General features: G+C 37.5%; 1 protein-coding gene across 4 annotated transcripts in view; it reads left to right on the top strand.

Moving 5' to 3' along the window:
* Nucleotides 1-18,397, top strand: part of LOC149148015 (mitochondrial aspartate-glutamate transporter AGC1-like) — a 118,517-nt gene extending 100,120 nt beyond the window's left edge. For all 4 annotated transcript variants that reach the window (XM_089446012.1, XM_089446011.1, XM_089446010.1 and 1 more), the window contains exons 8-9: nucleotides 17,213-17,298; nucleotides 17,515-18,397. In XM_089446012.1, coding sequence (XP_089302138.1) covers nucleotides 17,213-17,298; nucleotides 17,515-17,686 — 258 coding nt within the window. In that variant the 3' untranslated portion in view covers nucleotides 17,687-18,397. The remainder of the gene's footprint in view (nucleotides 1-17,212; nucleotides 17,299-17,514) is intronic.
* Nucleotides 18,398-18,606: the final 209 nt, after the last annotated feature.

Below are 18,606 nucleotides of genomic sequence, written 5' to 3'. Positions count from 1 at the left end.
TACCTCTGTATCTGTATAGGGATCTTTGTCATTAATATCACCCTTTAAGCATTAACATAAGATAGAACAAGCATAACATGTCAAGTCAAGATTTTGTTTGAGTGATGCGTACATTTTTAGGAGGGTCATGATACAAGAGTTCGACAACCAATGTCACTAACATCAAGGTACATAGAGGGATTGGTGCTCTTGATTAAATACGAGTTCCATACCCTAATACATGACAAAATTCAATGGAAACATTGCAATCCCCCAATCCTAAAATCCTGAAAAACTGATAAGTCTGCTCGATTTTGAATGAAATCTAAAATTCTACTTTCTCCATATCAAATCCAATGAGGCCGGAACCACTCTCAAACATCCTGAGTCATTTCATGGTAATGTTAAAAATTTAAGTAAAAGGATGAAAATGAAGATCAAGGAGAATGTCACTTTTACTAACACGCTGCCAAAATCGTGACACGCAGTCGGATTCGACGTGTCAAAATAGGACACGGCGTGTCATGGTTTTTGGACACGAATCTTGAGAGAATCGTGTCGGACACGATGGATTCGGGATTCGTGGGGCCTATAGGACGAATCTGGTTTCATAGTTCCTCGATTTATGTGTCTTTCTCCTAATGTACGATTTTTCCTTGGGATGCGTGCCAATAAATGCTACTGCCCAGATTTGCTGAAATGTCTTCTTGCTGCTCTCCTTCACTTCCTCACTAAGAAATTTTCTCCTTGCTCTCTCTTCTCTTTCTCTCAAATGCTCATGAAAGAATGAATTGGTCTTTTCCTCTTCTCTTCTCCTTCTATTTTCTAAATGACCTTTTGGGTTACCTTAAGATCTAATGGCTGAGATTCATTTAGATCTAGGGATGAGAATAAATGTGCATTAATTCTCACTTTCTATTTTTTAACTCACCCACTTAAATAAATAGCCACTTAGCCTTTTATTTCCATAGTCACTTTTCCTCTTTCTAATTCTTCATTGGCTTTAATAAAGTCATCTTTAAATTAGAATGTAACTTTGCCACTTATAAAGTCACTTTTAATTAGAATGTAACTTTACCACTTATAAAGTCACTTTTATATTAAATTTATTTTACCACTTATAAAGTCACTTTAGGAGAAAAGTAAAAAACAAATTTGGACAATTTTCCCTAGGCTAAAGATCAAAGCCTTAGGGAACCACTTGTCCTCTGGTACCCAAATTTTAACAATTTGGGTGAGGAACCTTTGTCTTAGTAGGCAGCAGATTTGGGCACAAAAACCGAGGCAATCTGACCTTTGCTTTGACTAGCGTTGATTGTGCTAGGGCTGGCCACAGGGTTGACTTTTGTTGACTAGTTTTGACTGGACTTTTTCGAACTGTTTTGGGCTGATAAGACTTGCTGTTTGAGGCCGAAGTTGACTGGGTTTGACCGAGCATTGACTTTTTTGGTTAGGGCTCTTTTGCTGCTGTCATAAATTATCAGAATTTGTAAATTGTACTCTCTGCTGAACTATTGAAGACTATAAGAAGAATTGATCAAGGGTTTCCCCACATTGGGGTTTGTCCCTGGCTGGTACCACATCTTGTGTCCTCATTTCTTGGCTTGTCTTCTATTGTTTATGTTTATGTTCTATCTACATTTTACTATCATGTTGATGTGATTTCTAAACTGGATATTGATATTGGGCTAATAAAGAAATTGAAGTAAAATTGCTCTAAAGCATATAACATACCATTGTTGCCTAAAATTAACACAGAGGGTCCCAGAAATCCTCGTTTGCCTAGAAAACTACTAGGAATCTAGCTATTGTTTTATCTTCCACTCATTGTCTCTGCTTCTGATCAGGACTTGCGTTCCTGCACAGGTAGACTCTTGGTCTGCCGCAGATGAGTTTTCACAAACAATCCAAGACTTGTTTGTTCAAATTGTTCTCATCTCAGACAATCACATCAGTGTCAGGATGCTCTGCCACGGTCCGCAAAACTACTTCGCTGCTCCTTAATCCTATGCCAGAAAATGAGATTTAGCTACCTTTCTAGGTGGGATTCCAGTGTCAAACAAGGATCAAGAACCAATGGAATTTTGTTGCTTTTTCCAGATAATATTCCTGTGCCCAGAACAGAGAGACAAGATAGAAAATTGTCAACTAGGGTGGAATCTTTCACCACCGGAATTGACAAAGAAGAAATGGGTATTAAAACCCTCAGAGCCTCAGGGTCAAAAACACAGAGAGATAATCGAATCAATGATACCCCAAAATGAATTCAATCCTCTTATATTTATAGATTTCCTAGAAGGGTCTCTTCTTCTTAATCGATTGAGTAAACTTTACTCCAAACCCCAATTTTGGGTTTCTTTGCCCAACTGCCCCAAAACTCACCAAGACATTGTGGGCATTTTGGGTTTTTCCCCTTTTTGGAGGACTATAGCCTATGGGGATCAATAGGCTATTTCATCCCTTAGGCAATTAATTTCCTGGGAACATTACAGTCCCTACTTCCCGACGGTGCTCGAGCACTGGCAAGTTACACCGTTCTCCAACAGTTTGCTTTACTCAACCAATCCCTACTACACTCTACAGGTGGGATCGAATCTTCTATGGCAGCTAGGTGCTCAGTGCCTTCCTCATTAAGGTTTTGCATCATCAGGCTTGTCTACAATGTCAAACAAATGATCAAAAGCACATGAATCTGAAATCAATCTTTTTTTTAATTTCCTGTTGGCTGGCTCACTACTTTGATGTTCATCTCTAGCCTCTAATGCATCACTCCCAGCATGCTGCATATCCATAATCTCTGAATCACCATCTTTGAAGACATCCACTACTGTATAATTTGTTCCTAGTATTTTCTCTTCTGTTATAGTTTTAAGTGGTTGTCCAAAATTTTCCTTACTATCCTGGTAAGCAGTTAATGTATCTGATCCAACAACAGCCTTTAGGATAGAATGAACCTGTTTACTATTTCACACATGGCTGACCCATAGATTCAGCTTAGCAAGTAAACCAGTTGGAGCAGTGACACTTGTTCTTTCTTGTCACCTTCCTTTTTCTGTTTCAAGGGCTCATGTTTAAGCTTTTTAACTTGGATGTGAAATCTTCTAGCACCTTTCTGTCCTCGTGGTAACAGTAGTGTGCCTCATAAAGGCATAGAAAGATCAGAAAAATGCATGTAGTTCTTTGCAGTGCCTATTTGATTAACAAGGTCCTTTTTACCTGCATTTTTATGGTCCAAACAATCATCTGGAATCAACAAATCAATATTAAGACAACAGATTGATGCCTCGCTTTCAGGTCGAGACTGATCAAGGTCTTGCTTCTGAATTTCTTCATTCTTGTCTAGATATGTAACAATATTGTCGGGTTCCAAAACTTGAGATACTGCTAATATGTCATCTGTTTCATCTTGTTTTAGTAGAAGGTTTTCCACAGAGGGCATCTCAACAGCCTCAAGTACAGTCTCAACTACATAAAGTTTTATATCAACTTCTTTGTGGTGAGGAATTTTCTCAAACACTGGAAACTCATCCACTGCAGAAACATCTTCATTATTAACTTTAGCATTATTGTGATCCCCTGGCAAATCTTCTACAATTTCCGTGGGAAGCCCAAGGGTAAGATCGGCACCAATTTTTGGTGAAGATTGTTTCACAATTCCACAAGATGTGGAATAATCTGTAGAAGAGCAACAATTATCAGTACCAATGTATGGTGCATGTCCTTTACTATCATTCTTTGAACTGTCAATCTGGGGATGAGAGTGATTCAATTTGATAGCAGACTGGCAAGGATTTTCATCTAAGCCTAAATTTAGAAAAACAACTGCCCCCAAAATGGACAACCCATTGTCATTTCCCTTGGGAGGTACCTCTTCCGGGTACTTCAAGGAATCCGAAGTCTCAAACAATGGCAGAGCACTCACCTCATTCAAAACAAAGTTAGAGCTTCTCTGGTTATCATCAAGAGAAATAAGAATTGATGCTGTATGAGTTGTGCTGGAAAAATCTTGTGCAGATTTGTACCAGGTCACTGAATGACATGGGTTATGACTATTGTGTATATTCGTTGAGTCAGAACTAGTCTTCGTCCTTTTTGAGAAGATTCACATTCGCATTCTCTGATGCCTGTCTGGGATAGCTATCTATTCCCTGACCCTCTACAGCAGTAACTATTGTAGGAATTTCCAGCTTATTCAAACAAGTTTTGTCCTTGGGACTTAAGTAACCTACATGATGCAAATCTTCAAGCTGAGAATCATGATGCGAATCAAATTGCCATTCAGGAGCCTTCAATGAGGCAGTATCATCCACCTTTTGAATATGCACGCCTAGCATAGCAGTGCTTCCCTTTCATCTTGAGATTTGGTATCTGATATCTTCTCTCTCTCTTTCCATTCCTTCAATGCATCATCATTGCGCAAAGGATTTGCATTCATTTTTTCTAATGATTGCAATTCTTCTTTAGCAGATGAAGAGGACAACTTAGGATCCGTGCAATCATAATACTTTCCCTAAATTCACCTTTCATAAAATCACGCCCCTTTATGATCATTTCCAAGGATAATATCATTCCGCAGATCCGAAATAACACGATCTGCTAAGGCCTGGTTCAGTTGATTTAGATTTTTATAGCTTTTACCTGAATTTGGAGTGTATAGAGGATCTGGTAGTGTATGATTAGTATTCACTTGTGAGGCAATATCATCAGATTCAATTGAGTGGTGATCTCCTCCACATGTATCTTCATCAATAGGTTCCTCTTGTTGAAGCTCTCCACCAGACTCTTGCTCACAAGAATTCTTATAAAAATCTTCTAAAACTGAATGTTCCTTGTCCCTTTCAGTAGTCTTGTCATCCAGATTAGAGCCCAAGTTCAGAAATTCAATATCAAGATTTTCTTGATGTTTTTCTCCATTCAGTGGCCCATCTTCTGATCCAACAGAAGAGTCACTGCCAACTGTACCACTTTCACTGTCAAGATACTTTCCATTTTCACAATCAAGGGGTACACTAGCTGTGGCAACTAAAGTTGGCATTCCATCTTTCAGTTGGCGATTGGACAATCCATCACAACCACTATCTTCATTTCTTTCAAATAATTCTGGTTGATCGCTTACCTTCTCTTTAGGGGGATACATCCATGTCCATGCTTTTGTCTTTGCTTCACCTTGCCTTTCATGCTTGGGCTTCCGATTGGCATCGCTTGATTTGTTTTTCTTGCCACTATTCCAGAAGTCGTTCCATTTTATTTTTCTTAGATGTTGTGGCATTTTGTTAAATTCTTCTAATTTTCAGTTCCATTCTTGCAGCCTGTTGATATTTTTTGCTTGCTGCTCTTCCATCTTCCTCAAAGTCTCTGCTTGCTTCTCTTCTAGCTTTCTCCAAGACTCTGCATTCTTTTGCCAAAAAATTGCTTCCGGTGGTTCCATTTTTAATTACCAACCAGCACGACAGGATTTCTGCTCTGATATCACTGTAGTGGGCTAGGGTAATTGTGTCCTAGGGTATTAGGGTTTCAATAAAATTTTCCCTTTCAATTGCAATAGTTAAATGCACACAATCAATGTGTTCTTCACACAATAAGCTTAACAAAAGGATACCAACATTCACTAGAGTAAATCAGTGCAATACATATCGAATAGTCCACTTCACATAACCAATTGATTCATATCAGATCAATTCTTATAGATACACACAACACGATGATCCTCATTCCACAGTGATCAAGAAACCCAGATTCTAGTACAACAAACCCTTACTAGAGAACATAAAATACTATTCTATATAATTTTGGATGCTGATCCTACTTAATGTACTAGTTCCGGCCTGAAACAGCCTCAACCTTCCCTCTATTATCCAATCCGACCCTTTGTTCTGTTTTCTCCTCTTTTATAGGATCCGAACTGCAAGAGTAATCTCTTGTACACCACATATTGAACTTGGATCACAAACTCGATTTGCTATAGAAGTCACAAGTTCGATCACCAACAGAGATATTTTGGCCTACCCAGAATTCGATCTAGGTACTTCGAGAGCCATAGAATAATGGGGGAAACTCGATTGCACTTCATCAGAACCTTTTCGGTCTCCGGGTCAGTGGAATCGAATCTCAGGAAACCCTCCTTGCCAACTTCAGTGACTCAAACGTTTTATGGAACTTCCGGGAGAATCCGTTCAATTTGACTAGCTTTGTTTTGCCTAGAATCGATTTTAGGTATCTGTCTATTACAGGGATTTGTGGCCAGTTTCACCCCATTGTAGTGGGCTAGGGTAATTGTGCCCTAGGGTGTTAGGGTTTCAATAAAAATTTTCCCTTTCAATTGCATTAGTTAAATTCAAACAATCAATGCGTTCTTGACACAATAAGCTTAACAAAAGGATACCAAAATTCACTAGTTTGAATCAGTACAATACATATCCAATAGTCCACTTCACATAACCAAATGATTCATATTAGATCAATTCTTATAGATGCACATAACACGATGATCCTAATTCCACAGTGATCAACAAATACAAATTATAGTACAACAAACCCTAGCCAAAGAAGATTAAATATTGTTCTATATAATTTTCGATGCTGGTCCTATTTAATGTACCAGTTCTGGCCTGAAATAGTCTCAACCTTCCCTCTATAATCCAATTTGACCTTCTGTTCTGATGTCTCCTCTTGTATAGGATCCGAACTGCAAAAGTGATCTCTTGTAGACCACAGATTGAACTTGGATCACAAACTCAATTTGCTATAGAAGTCACAAGTTCGATTGCCAATAGAGATACTTGAGCCTACCCCAAAATTCGATCTAGGTCCTTTAGAAGACAAAATAAGGGGGGAAACCCGATTGCACTTTGTCATAATCTTATAGGGCTTCGGGTCTGTGGAACCGAATCTTAGGAAACCCTCCCAGCGTAGCTTTAGTAACTCAGATGTCTGATGGAACTTCAGGAAGAATCCATTCAATTTGACTAGCTTCGTTCTGCCCATAATCGATTTTAGGAATCCGTTTATTTCAAGGATTTGCGACTGGTTTCATGGGGGCATGTTGTCTATGCAACGATCTTCCCACAGAGTTTAATCATGGAAAAAAACTTCACTGCTCCTTATATGAAGAGTTTCTCCTCTACCCAAAGTTAACTTCGCAAGGTTTAAGGCCTCAAAAGCTTTGATCTGTCTTAGAATTAATCACAGAACAATTCATATACCTCTGTATTGGTCTCTCCCAGAAATTTGCTTGCCCTCCAGATCAAATCGCACTGGCCAAAAATTCGTCCTATCTGCAACAAAACCGGGGGCGGGGCGTGGGGGGCGGGGAGAATCCATCTTGACAGCGATAGATAGGGGGGGCCCAAAAATCCTTCCTGTCTGTCGCGGAGCGGCCCAGAAATGCTTGTTTGACTAGGAAACTGCTAGGAATCTCACTATTGCTTTATCTTCCATAGTCTGTCTCTGCTGTTGACCAAAACTTGTGTTCTTGCCCAGGTAGACTCGGGTTTTGCTGGAGATGACTTATCACAAATAATCCAAGATTCATTTGTTCAGATTGTTCTTATCTTAGACAATCTCATCAATGTCAAGATGCTCTGGCACGATCCTTGCACAAAACTACTTCTTTGCTCCTTAATCCTATGCCACAAACAGAGATTTCGCTGCCTTTCTAGATGGGATTCCAGTGCCAAACAAGGATCAAGAACCAACAAAATTTCTTTGCTTTTTCCAAATAATATTCTTGTGCCCATTATAGAGAGAGAAATGATAGAAAAGTGTCAACTAGGGTGGAATCTTTCACCACCGAAATTGACAAAGAAGAACCGGGTCATAAAACCCTCAGAGCCTCAAAATAAAAAGCACAGAGAGATAATCCAATCAATGATACCCCAATATGAATTCAACCTTCTTATATTTATAGATTTACTAGAGGGATCTCTTCTTAATTGATTGAGTAAACTTTACTCTAGACCCCAATTTTGGATTTGTTTGCGCCACTGCCCCAAAACTCACCCAGACATTGGGTATTTTGGGGTTTTCCCCTTTATGGAGGACTATAGCCTATGGGGATCGATAGGCTATTTTGTCCCTTAGGCAATTAATTTCCTGTGAATGTTACAGGATCTACCCAAGTGACCTTCACAAGTGCTTCAATTAAAGACTCCAAATTTGAATTTTGATATATCAAACCAACAACTCCAAAACAACAAATGCTTGACGTCGATTGAAGATGAACACTCAACCCTCATTAAGTAGCAATGGGAGGGTTTGAGGTTTAGATTTAGGGTTATGAATTTTTAATTTTCATTATTTTTTTCGTTTTTTCTTTTTGTGTCTTTTGTGGGCCCAAGCACATCCGCATGGCCCTATACAAAACCAACAATTTTTAGTCTGAACCGTTGTTTTCAATTGGAAGACCTCCATAGTTGGTCCAATCTGTTGGTTTCGATAACGTTGATTTACTCTCAAGAGAATTTTTTAGAAGGTATTTTTCCTTAGGGTTTTATTGGGAAATGGATATTTATGAAACGACTAGTCAAGGACTATCATATCATTGGATGTGCACAAACTTGATGGCAATAGCTATGCAATTTGGAAATTCAAAGTCAAAATATTCTAGTGGTAAGAAAACTAAGAAATAAAGTCAATGTGTTTCTCACTCTATCCCACATTCACAAAGTGGATTTGACTCAACTTGTAACCTTTTATAAGGAAGCTTTCACTTTCTCATTAATCAATGCAATTTTGGTTTTCTTTGTGTTTGTGTTATCGTAATAGGAGGCACCTCTTACAGCACCTAAATGTTGTTTTGCATGGATGAATCATATTTGGTGTTAATGGACATTTCCCACTAATTGTGTCATTTTTTTCATCATAAGTTTGCGGCTGAAAAGAGTTATGAACAACAACCATTAATGCAAAATTTATACGTTTAGGCTTGTACTACATTAATGGATACCTCTTGCAGGAGATTGAAGAAGAAACAAGAAATGTGATTGTTCTCGTTAAAATCCTTTCCTAACTTTGAACCTTAATATGTTATAGCTATCAAGTCGATTTCTGCTTGTTTTAATTAAGTAGGTTTAAGGCCTTAGTGTGATGGAGTACATACTACAGACTTTGCTAAGAGATATTTTGCTTTTGACTATGTAAAGCCAAATAAAGCTGATCCTTTAGTGATGGATGTCATGGGTGAAAGAATTATGATCAAGCATCCCTCTTTTGAAGATCAAGGAAAGCAGAGAAATGCTGAGCCTATTATGAGGGCATTTTTATTTCATCTTGAAATATAAATATGTTTTTTTTAGAGGGAGAAAAAGGCTAGTACTACGTTGGAAGCTCATCATCCCTCACATCTATAATTTTATAGTAAAATTTAGGTCTGTGTTTTTACCGTTTTCCTCCAAATCAGCATCAGCACTATTTAGTATTTTCAATTTCACTGATGCTATCAGTGTGCTCAAATCACCATGTTCAACTTGCACATTTTTTCATTGATGAGTTCTTCATACAAATTTGTGCCATGCATCTTGACTTACTTTTCAGTGTTCATGTAACCAACATCATCAAATTTCATTGTTGATTTTGAACTGAAACGTACCAAGACTCTCATTGAAGATTACATCCCCACTGATAACTCCCTTGTTGGTAATGATATCCAACAATCTCTATGCTTTAGATTGTTCGTTGCACATCCAATAAGCATCATTTTTCTACATTTTGGATCTTTTTAGTTCTCTTTTTAGTTGGAGTAAACGCATGAAATACAACCGAAAACTTTTATATGACTAACCTTGGGTCTTCTACCTGACCTTGCCTCCTCTAGTGTGATGTTTTCAACAACCTTTATAGGGATCCTATTGAGCAGATAAACAACACTGTTTACTACTTCTCCCTAGTTCTTGTTTGGTACAACCCTACCTTGTGACATGGACCTTGCCATTTAAACAGTTGTCTCATTTTTCCTTTCCACGACCCCAATTTGTTGAGGTGGATAAGGTGCAGGAAATTGTCCTTGAATTCCTGTCTTCTTGAAGAACTCAACAGGCTTAGTCGAGGGGAATTCCTCTTCATTTTTTGACTGGAGGACTTTTATACATCTACCTGACCCTTTTTCTAGTGCTGCCTCAAACTTGGAAAAAGCCTCAAATTACTTCTTTAGAAAATAGATCCACGTCTTTCTAGAGAAACTACAAATGCTAGAAAATACCTTGCTATGGATGATGTGGGTGTTTGCATGAGTTGTTGCAATGTACCAAATCCATCCCTCCTTTGTCTATCCATGCATTTTCAGTTTCGAAGGTTGCCTTTTGTCATTTCTTGCTACGCATGCTTCACATACCGCTTCCCTCCCTTCTTGTATATCTCGCAAGTCGCAACCTAAGTACCATTTTGAATTTTTTAAGGTAGGGAAGATAGTGAAAATTGACATGCCCATACCTTTGGTTTGTGCCACAATGGGCTGATGTTGTTATTGCTTCTACTCTCATTGCTTGTTCAAGTCATGTGCTTTTCTCGCATCGCTTCTCACAAACTTGTAAACACCATGTTCCTTTCCTCCAGAAGCAAGTGCATTTTTTGTCTTGAATCTTCGCCATAACAAAGCAATTATCTGCCTGAAAGATCAATCCAACTGTTTACATTGGCTGGTTATTTCTTTAACTAAAATAAAATTCTTCTTTAGGCATGAAATATAAAGTACATTCATAAATAGAAATGTTCTGCCTACTGACTAAAGCTGTGCATTGTTTGTTCCCTCCACAAATGGAGCTCTATCATCACCCAAAATGATAGACTCTGAACTGGATTTGTCTTAAGCAGTCCCATTGACATACTTTTGGTCATTTTTTGGATATTAATAAACTTATAAATCAAGATACCATGTTGGAGATTACCTTGACCTTGAGAAGCAACAAAGCCATACATTTTTTTCGTCTTTATCCGCTTTTTTAACAATGTCACTTGCTTTTTTGTTAGCATACTCTGCTCCCATTGTTTTGTCTTTTCTTACATTTAGCCTTTAGATTACCTACTTTCCATAAATGTAAGTTTTTGGATTGAGTTTTTCTCTTAATTTTGCTCAAATATGAAGTTGTAGATGCCTCCCACTACTGTTCAACCCTCCTCTTTGCTTTTTCTTGCCTTTGTCTTTTGCAACAAAATAATTTGGAGGTGTTACTGCTGCACGAAAGTTGTTTCTTCCACCTTTCTTGCTGCAACCACTGACTTTAAAACATCTCAAATGTTGTGTCGGTAATTTCAGAAGTGATATTCAAGGTTTCCACAAATTTTCAGAGGAAGGGGGCAGAGCTTTGAGGTTCATCACCGCCATCTCTTCTTCAGGTGCCGCTCAACCAATGGCTAACAATGAATCCAACGTCTTTCAACTTCAACAAATGACCAAATGTTGACTAGTTTATCTCTTATGTTTACTTAAATTTGAAGTTGCATGGGCCTTTCATCGCTGTTTTCCCCTCTTTGTGTTGTCTTGCCTTTGAAATTTGCAGCAAGAGCAGTTTTAGAGATGTTACTTCTGCTCTCAAACCTTTTCTTCCAACTTCCTTCTGCAATAGCTGATTTGACAACTCAAATCTAGAGGACTATTCAAGAAATCATGAGAAATTAGTCAGTTACGACTACCTCTCATGGAAATGGTCATAGATGAATGACTTACTTAATGCAATTGAATCCCAAAAAAATGATATCTAATATAATGTACCGCGAAAACCCCTCAATACTTAAATTCAAAAGAGTAAAGGGAACTCTACTTGAATGGTTCATGAGGCACACTACTTGCTAAGGTTTTGCAAATGGGGTAGCAAGCTAAGTGGGCTTGATTGTGGGGAAAACTCCACAGTTAAGCACGCTTGAGCTAGAGGCGATTTGGGATGGGTGACCTCCCGGGAAGTTGTGGTTATTGGGTGCAAGCCCCAGAAGTGATGATTGATGCTATGTGATTCATTTCACTAGTTTCAATCCCACTTCTTCACCCCTATGAGCATCACCCAATGCAATGAGTGCTATGTGGACTATTCAAAAATCATGAGAAATTAGTCAGTTACGACTACCTCTCATGGAAATGGTCATAGATGAATGACTTACTTAACGTAGTTGAATCCCCCAAAAATGATATCTAATATAATGCACTGCGAAAACCCCTCGATACTTAACTTCTCAAATGTCGTGTTAGTAGTTTAGAAATGATATCCAGATTTTACCGAAAATAGGGGCAGACTTTGGGTTATGGGGACCATTTCTTCTTCAATCAGCTCTCATCCAATGGGTCCCCAATGCCTTTTGTTTTCAACAAAAGATTGGAAATTAACTCCCCTTTGTTTTTGAGCTTGTTGGATGTATAAACACGAATTGATGTTTTTGGGAACCCACTGATGGTTTCAACTGGTCGATAGAAATCAATAGATTTGTTTGATGATGTAACAATGAGGGGAAGATGAAGCATGTGAAAGAGTAGTGATTGCTAAGATAAATGATGGAATGAACACTGTTTTTTGATACACATTGGGAAATCGAAAGGCGTTTTTGAGCAATGAAATTATGAAAGTTAAGATTGTTTTGTTTTTGGTTTTGTACTATTCTTGACAATGCTATTTGGGGCCTGGGAAACATATTTTGCCCATTTGTGCATAAGCTCTTGTTGCTCCACCTTTATGTGTGGAGATGTATGGTTTTGTACTATTCTTGACAATGCTGTTTGGACAACCTATTGCGACCATTTGTGCATAGGCTCTTATTCTTCTAGCTTTGTGTGTGGAGATATATGGTAGGTTCAAGTTCTAAAGAAGTCTCTTTTGTAAGCCATATTGAATGAGATTGCTTCACTACATTCCGAAGAGGAACGGGTGGAGATGTCGTGGAGGTAATTGTTTTGTTGTATCTATTCATGGTCAAGTATTTTGGTTGTTAGTGTTCCTAGCGTTAAGGGGTGAATGACAGGATATATGATATATCTAGAGAGTTTATAGGACAAATTGCAGTGGTAAGGTTCTCTGCAGGATGTTGTCTATAAAGGGTAGTATTGAGATAAGGCCACCTCCATTGATCTTCAAAGTTTTGTTGAAATGAAGATGTGAAAATATTTAATGTAAACCCAACTTTAGGAGTTTATTAAATTATTGGACCTTTGGGACTGCTTCATTTATGGTGAACCAGTTTAGTAGTTATTGTAGTCCCACACTTTGGGGTCTTAGGGATAACTTGTAAACCTATTTATTGGTGAGGTTCTAGCCTCACATCATGTACATAATAGACTCATTGCATTCACCCAATGAATCATTCTGCTTGTGATCTTCTTACAAACATGTGCTTCGTTGTTTGAAGGTGATGTTGAACACCACCTTTCCACTTGGTTACTATGGGCTCATCTTAAAACCCTAAAACTCTTCCTCCATATCCGTTGAAAATGACATATTTTTCATTAAACAGGCCCTATCATACTCTGAAGTTTCATCCATTTCCTGCAGTTGCATCTATATAGTGGATGCAACGTTCACATCTTGTGCTTATAGGAGGCTGGGGCATCTCAGTGGTTATTGACATCTTTATTAACATGATCACTTAGTAATTTTCATGGTTGTAGTCATCTTGGTCCACGAGTACTATGTTTCCTGGTACTTTAAATTCATTCCAATGTTATCAGAACCAGACCGGTCATTGAAGCGGTAGACCCCCTGGATCAGGAACTAGTCGGAACTGGACTAGAACTGGTAAAAACACCAGAGCAAAAAACCGGTCATCCAAAAACACATATTCTAATTTTAAAGAAAACCACATATATTCATGTGCATCCATATGAATCCAAACCATTATACATGATAAGAAAAAGTTCTCATTTATAGAGCATGTAAGAGTGCACATGACCAACATAACACCAAGAGCAATCCATTTTTGAAACGAAAATATATCCAAAAACAAGACCTAGATGGCCTCTAGAATCCAAAAAAAAATCGTGCTACAACAAATACCTACATATCATCAAAATCTCTGCCTATATTGTGATCTACGTCATCAATATCACCCTCTAAGCAATAAAATAAGATGAGCAATGCTTAGCATGTCAATTCAATATTTTGTTTGAGTGATGGGTACATTTTTAGTAAGATCATGATAGAGGAGTTCAACAATCAATGCCACTAACATCAAGGTACATAAAGGGATTGGTGCTCTTGATTAAATGCTAGTTTGATACCCTCATACATGACAAAATCTAAAGGAAACATTGCAATTCTTCTGATCATGAAATCCTAAAACTCTATTAATTCTGCTAGATTTTGAGTGTGATTTAAAATTCTTATTTCTCCATATGAAATCCAATGAAGTTGGAACCACTCTCAAACATCCTGAGTCATTTTGTAGTAATGTTAAAAATTTAAGTAAAACGACGTCACTTTTACTTTAAGAATTTAACACTACCATGAATTGCATAACAATAGTAGGGCCATAGGCTTCAATATTAGCCACTTATTGTGGGCTAGTGCCCGGCTAAGGCAAAAGTTGAAAGAAAATAAGCAAAACAGTCCCACTTGCTGCGTTCTACGTGGCTTTACTGAACCATTTTCAAGTCGGACCAGTGAGTTCAGAGTCTAGTCTGGTTCAGCCCGGTCCTGATAACACTGATTCATTCGCACCCAGATTGTATGCAAGCTTTCCCAATGACCACTTTCAACAAGTGGCTAAACTTGAGGCTGGCAATCATTTTTTACTTCCATGTGCTGAAATTGTGTCCATCATATTTTTCACCAAGCTCCAACATTAAATTTTTTAGTGGGGCCATACTAATAACTGTCATTGTGAGCTGTTTCATTCTGTCTGAGGTCTCTTATAGCTCACCCAAACCTCGGTTTTTCATTGTCCAAGCCCATTTTAGGTGGCCTGAAGTCCGTTGCAGGCCATCGCAGAGTTTCTTGCTGCATGAAGCCTATTACAGGCTGCTGGAGCCTACTTCTCTTTGCCCAAACCTTTTACTAGCTGGGCCTAGCCTTGAAATATGCATCCATGTTCTACCCTTGTTGATCATTTTCATTTGTATTTGTAGATTTGTTGGAGATATTAAAATGAATTAGTGACTCTTGTAGATTATTCTATTTTGTTTCACTCTTCATGTGTATATGAGGTTGAAAAAAAAGGATTTCACAAACAATGACGCACTCCTTCAAAGTGGGGGAAGCTTGGTAAATTAAGTTATATAGAGATGTGAACAACTATTTTCAACTTTATCTATGCTTACATTGGATTAGGGGGCCATTGAACTATTGAACAACCTTTTTCCAAATTGAATAGAAAACAGACTCTATTTCTTTCGTTTTAAAATTTGGGTACCAGAGGACAAGTGGTTCCTTAAGGCTTTGATCTTTGGCCTAGGGAAAAGTGTCCAAATTTATTTTTTACTTTTCTCTTAATGTGACTTTATAAGTGGTAAAGTCAATTTAATTTAAAAATGAATTTATAAGTGGTAAAGTTACATTCTAATTTAAAGGTGATTTTATTAAAATCAATGAAGAATTAGAAAGTGAAAAAGTGATTATGGAAATAAAAGGCTAAGTGAGTCTTTATTTAAGTGGGTGAGTTAAAAAATAGAAAGTGAGAATTAAACCCACATTTATTCTCATCCCTAGATCTAAATGAATCTTAGCCATTAGATCTTAGGGTAACCCAAAAGGTCATTTAGAGAATAAAAGGAAAAGAGAAGAGGAAAAGATCAATTCATTCTTTCATGAGCATTTGAGGTAAAAAGAAGAGAGAGCAAGGAGAAAATTTCTGAGCAGTGAGGAAGTGAAGGAGAGTAGCAAGAAGACATTTCAGCGAATCTAGGCAGCGACATTTATTGGCACGCATCCCAAAGAAAATCCATACATCAGGAGAAAGGCACAGAAATCGAGGAAGAGGGACACTACAAAAATTGAGGAAGAGGGACAAAAGCAAGGGCACACATTTTGAGGCATATTTGGGCACAAATTTCGAGGCAGTCGTACTACTGAAATTCGTACGGTCCGTACAAGTTCTCGGCACATTTTTTGAGGCTATCTGTACAAAATTTAATGCTGTTTTATTGTTGGAAAAATTTCTGTTTTGGCTGTTTGCTGATTGGCACGATTTTCGAGGCGAAGTTCAAGCACGGAAATCGAGATAACTTCTAACTTGTGGTTGCTGGAATTTTTACTGTGTATTTCAGTTTTTCTGTAAAAGAATTTTCAGAAATAAAGAGCTCAAAAAAAATAAATTGTTTTTGCTGTTTGCTGATTGACACAATTTTCGAGGCGGAGTTCAAGCACGAAAATCGAGATAAGTTGTAATTTGTGGTTGCTAGAATTTTTACTGTGTATTTCAGTTTCTCTGTAAAAGCATTTTCAGAAATAAAGAACTCTCAAACTGGTTTTCCCCAAGAGTTGTAGGGGGTTTTTCCAGGCTCACATTGACAAAAATCCATTGTGTTATTTTCTGTGTGTGGCTGTCATATTTTTGCTGTGTTTTATTTCTGCAGTTGTGAAATCTCTAAATTTGTGTTTTCAGAAAAATATTGTCATTTCCAGATTTTATAATTTTTATCATGCTTGGATTTAAAACTAAATGCATGGAGTGATAAGGAAAACTGATAACTGGAGTGGGTGTTTAAATTTCTTTATTTGGACCAAGGTTGCCCTTCAACATTTACTTATCTCTATATTCAATAAATGCTTATCTCCATATTCAAGGTTGCATTAAATTTGGTATATTTGTAAATGATCAATTCATCTTATATATTAGGTGTGTGTGAGTGTTTATATATGCAATTGCATGTGCATGTATTGTGTGCATATATGTATATGTTATTGATGTTCACCTGATTCGCTTCCTAGTTTGGTAAAAGAATTGAAGTCATGTATGCTGTGTCCTTAAAGCATATAATGTTCTTTATTTAATAAATATGAATTGAAAAGTTAACGGTAACATACTATTAATATCTGTACACTTCTCTTGCCCAATTCAAGCATATATATTATAATTTAAATATTTATAGTTGCAGTGTGCATGGCAATTATGAAGGATCATGCCATATAATTCCCTGATGATATATTTGTTAGATTATGTTTTGACATTCAAGGGCCCATGTTGTTGGCTATTCTTTTCTTGAAGTCACGGTCTTTTATTAATGATTAGTTACTCGTGAAATAATATAGGTCATATTGTTTTCTTATGTCATTGTGTCCATTTTGTGATCCTTATGTATGTAAAGATTTAATAATATGTGCAGATTCTAGGTTCACCCACATACTACGAGGGTGTTTTTCAAGCTTTTCAGCATATTGCTACACATGAAGGTGTAGGAGGCCTTTATCGGTGAGTGATAGCATCATATCGATTCTAGTTAATGACTTTTTCTTGTATTTGAATGGTGTTTATTGGAGCTTGTGAGGAACAGCCAAATCATTTCATGTCACCAATCTACTTCATTTTTGCCATCATTACTTCTGAATAAAACATCGGCTTATTATTTCTCTTAATTTGCTATCGTGAAGATCTTACTAATAAAATATATGTAAACCTTTTTTTCAGAGGGTTACTTCCAAGGTTGGTGATATATATTTCACAAGGGGCATTGTTCTTTGCATCTTATGAATTTTTTAAGCGGTTCTTAGCAATTGAGGTCCGACGTTTGAGTATACAAACATCACAATCTAGAGGTACTAATAATATGGGCCAATCTGCAGTTGTTGAATCCACATAGCTAGTGCATGCTGTATTGGCAATGGAAATGCTCCACGGAAGGATGATAATTCTATTTGGAGCCCGTATGAAGCAGCATGGACATATTTATTGAGTGCTTTCATCCAATCAATGCTAGCTCAATTCCAGTGGAGTTGGACCACTTGTCGAGTTCATATGCTCTCCTTTGTTGTGGGCATATATTCTATTCAATGGCTTCGAGTCCTCAGTCAATGAATATCTTAGATCACCTTGGTTGCCCTTGAGTTGTCCATTACAGTGGACCAATTGTATTGAGATTTTTTGTTAGCATTGTAGGTTAAGGGCCATTTTTATCTGAGATTTTTTGTCAGCATCATTGGTTAAGGGCCCAGGTTTAACTCTTGTTACTTCCAAGTTCTTCTGATCTGATTCAACAGCAATACCATTCTTTTCAACAAAGCTAGATATGGAAATTGTGTTTATCCTATTAAAAGAGAGAGATGATCATCACTGTCAAAAGAAGAACCACTTTTACAAAGATTAAATTTCCTCTTGATTGGTGAACCAGAGGACTTGCTTATAGGCAGTGGGCAAAATCTTTTAAAAAATAAGTTTCTTTGGAATATTGTTGGAGATGAGTATTTGATTCTGTAGTTTCTCTGGCTGCGAATGCATATGTAAAGGTATAAAACTGCATTATCAGTGCCAATCACATTTTATGCTTGTAGAGGCAAATCTTCTAGTTTGGCTATTTCTTAGTGTGTTAATTATGTTCAACGTTGTAATAGCTAACTCTAATTTGGTTTGGATATTTTTTAATAAGAATGCCTCATATGTACTAAGGGAAACAAACAAGGCACCAGTATTTGAGGTGGTTACAAGTGCAGACAACTGGGGTACTATGAAAATCACAGTCTAAACCATAAAAGGGGCAGCACGTGAGCCTGCCCCCACAGGGAG

Source organism: Pinus tabuliformis, chromosome 9 (assembly GCF_031772625.1).
Source record: "Pinus tabuliformis cultivar Carrire ecotype Pingquan chromosome 9, CPIR1, whole genome shotgun sequence".
NCBI lineage: Eukaryota > Viridiplantae > Streptophyta > Pinopsida > Pinales > Pinaceae > Pinus > Pinus tabuliformis.
The sequence above is the reverse complement of the archived record's forward strand: the minus strand, read 5'-3'. Positions and strand labels throughout refer to the sequence as shown.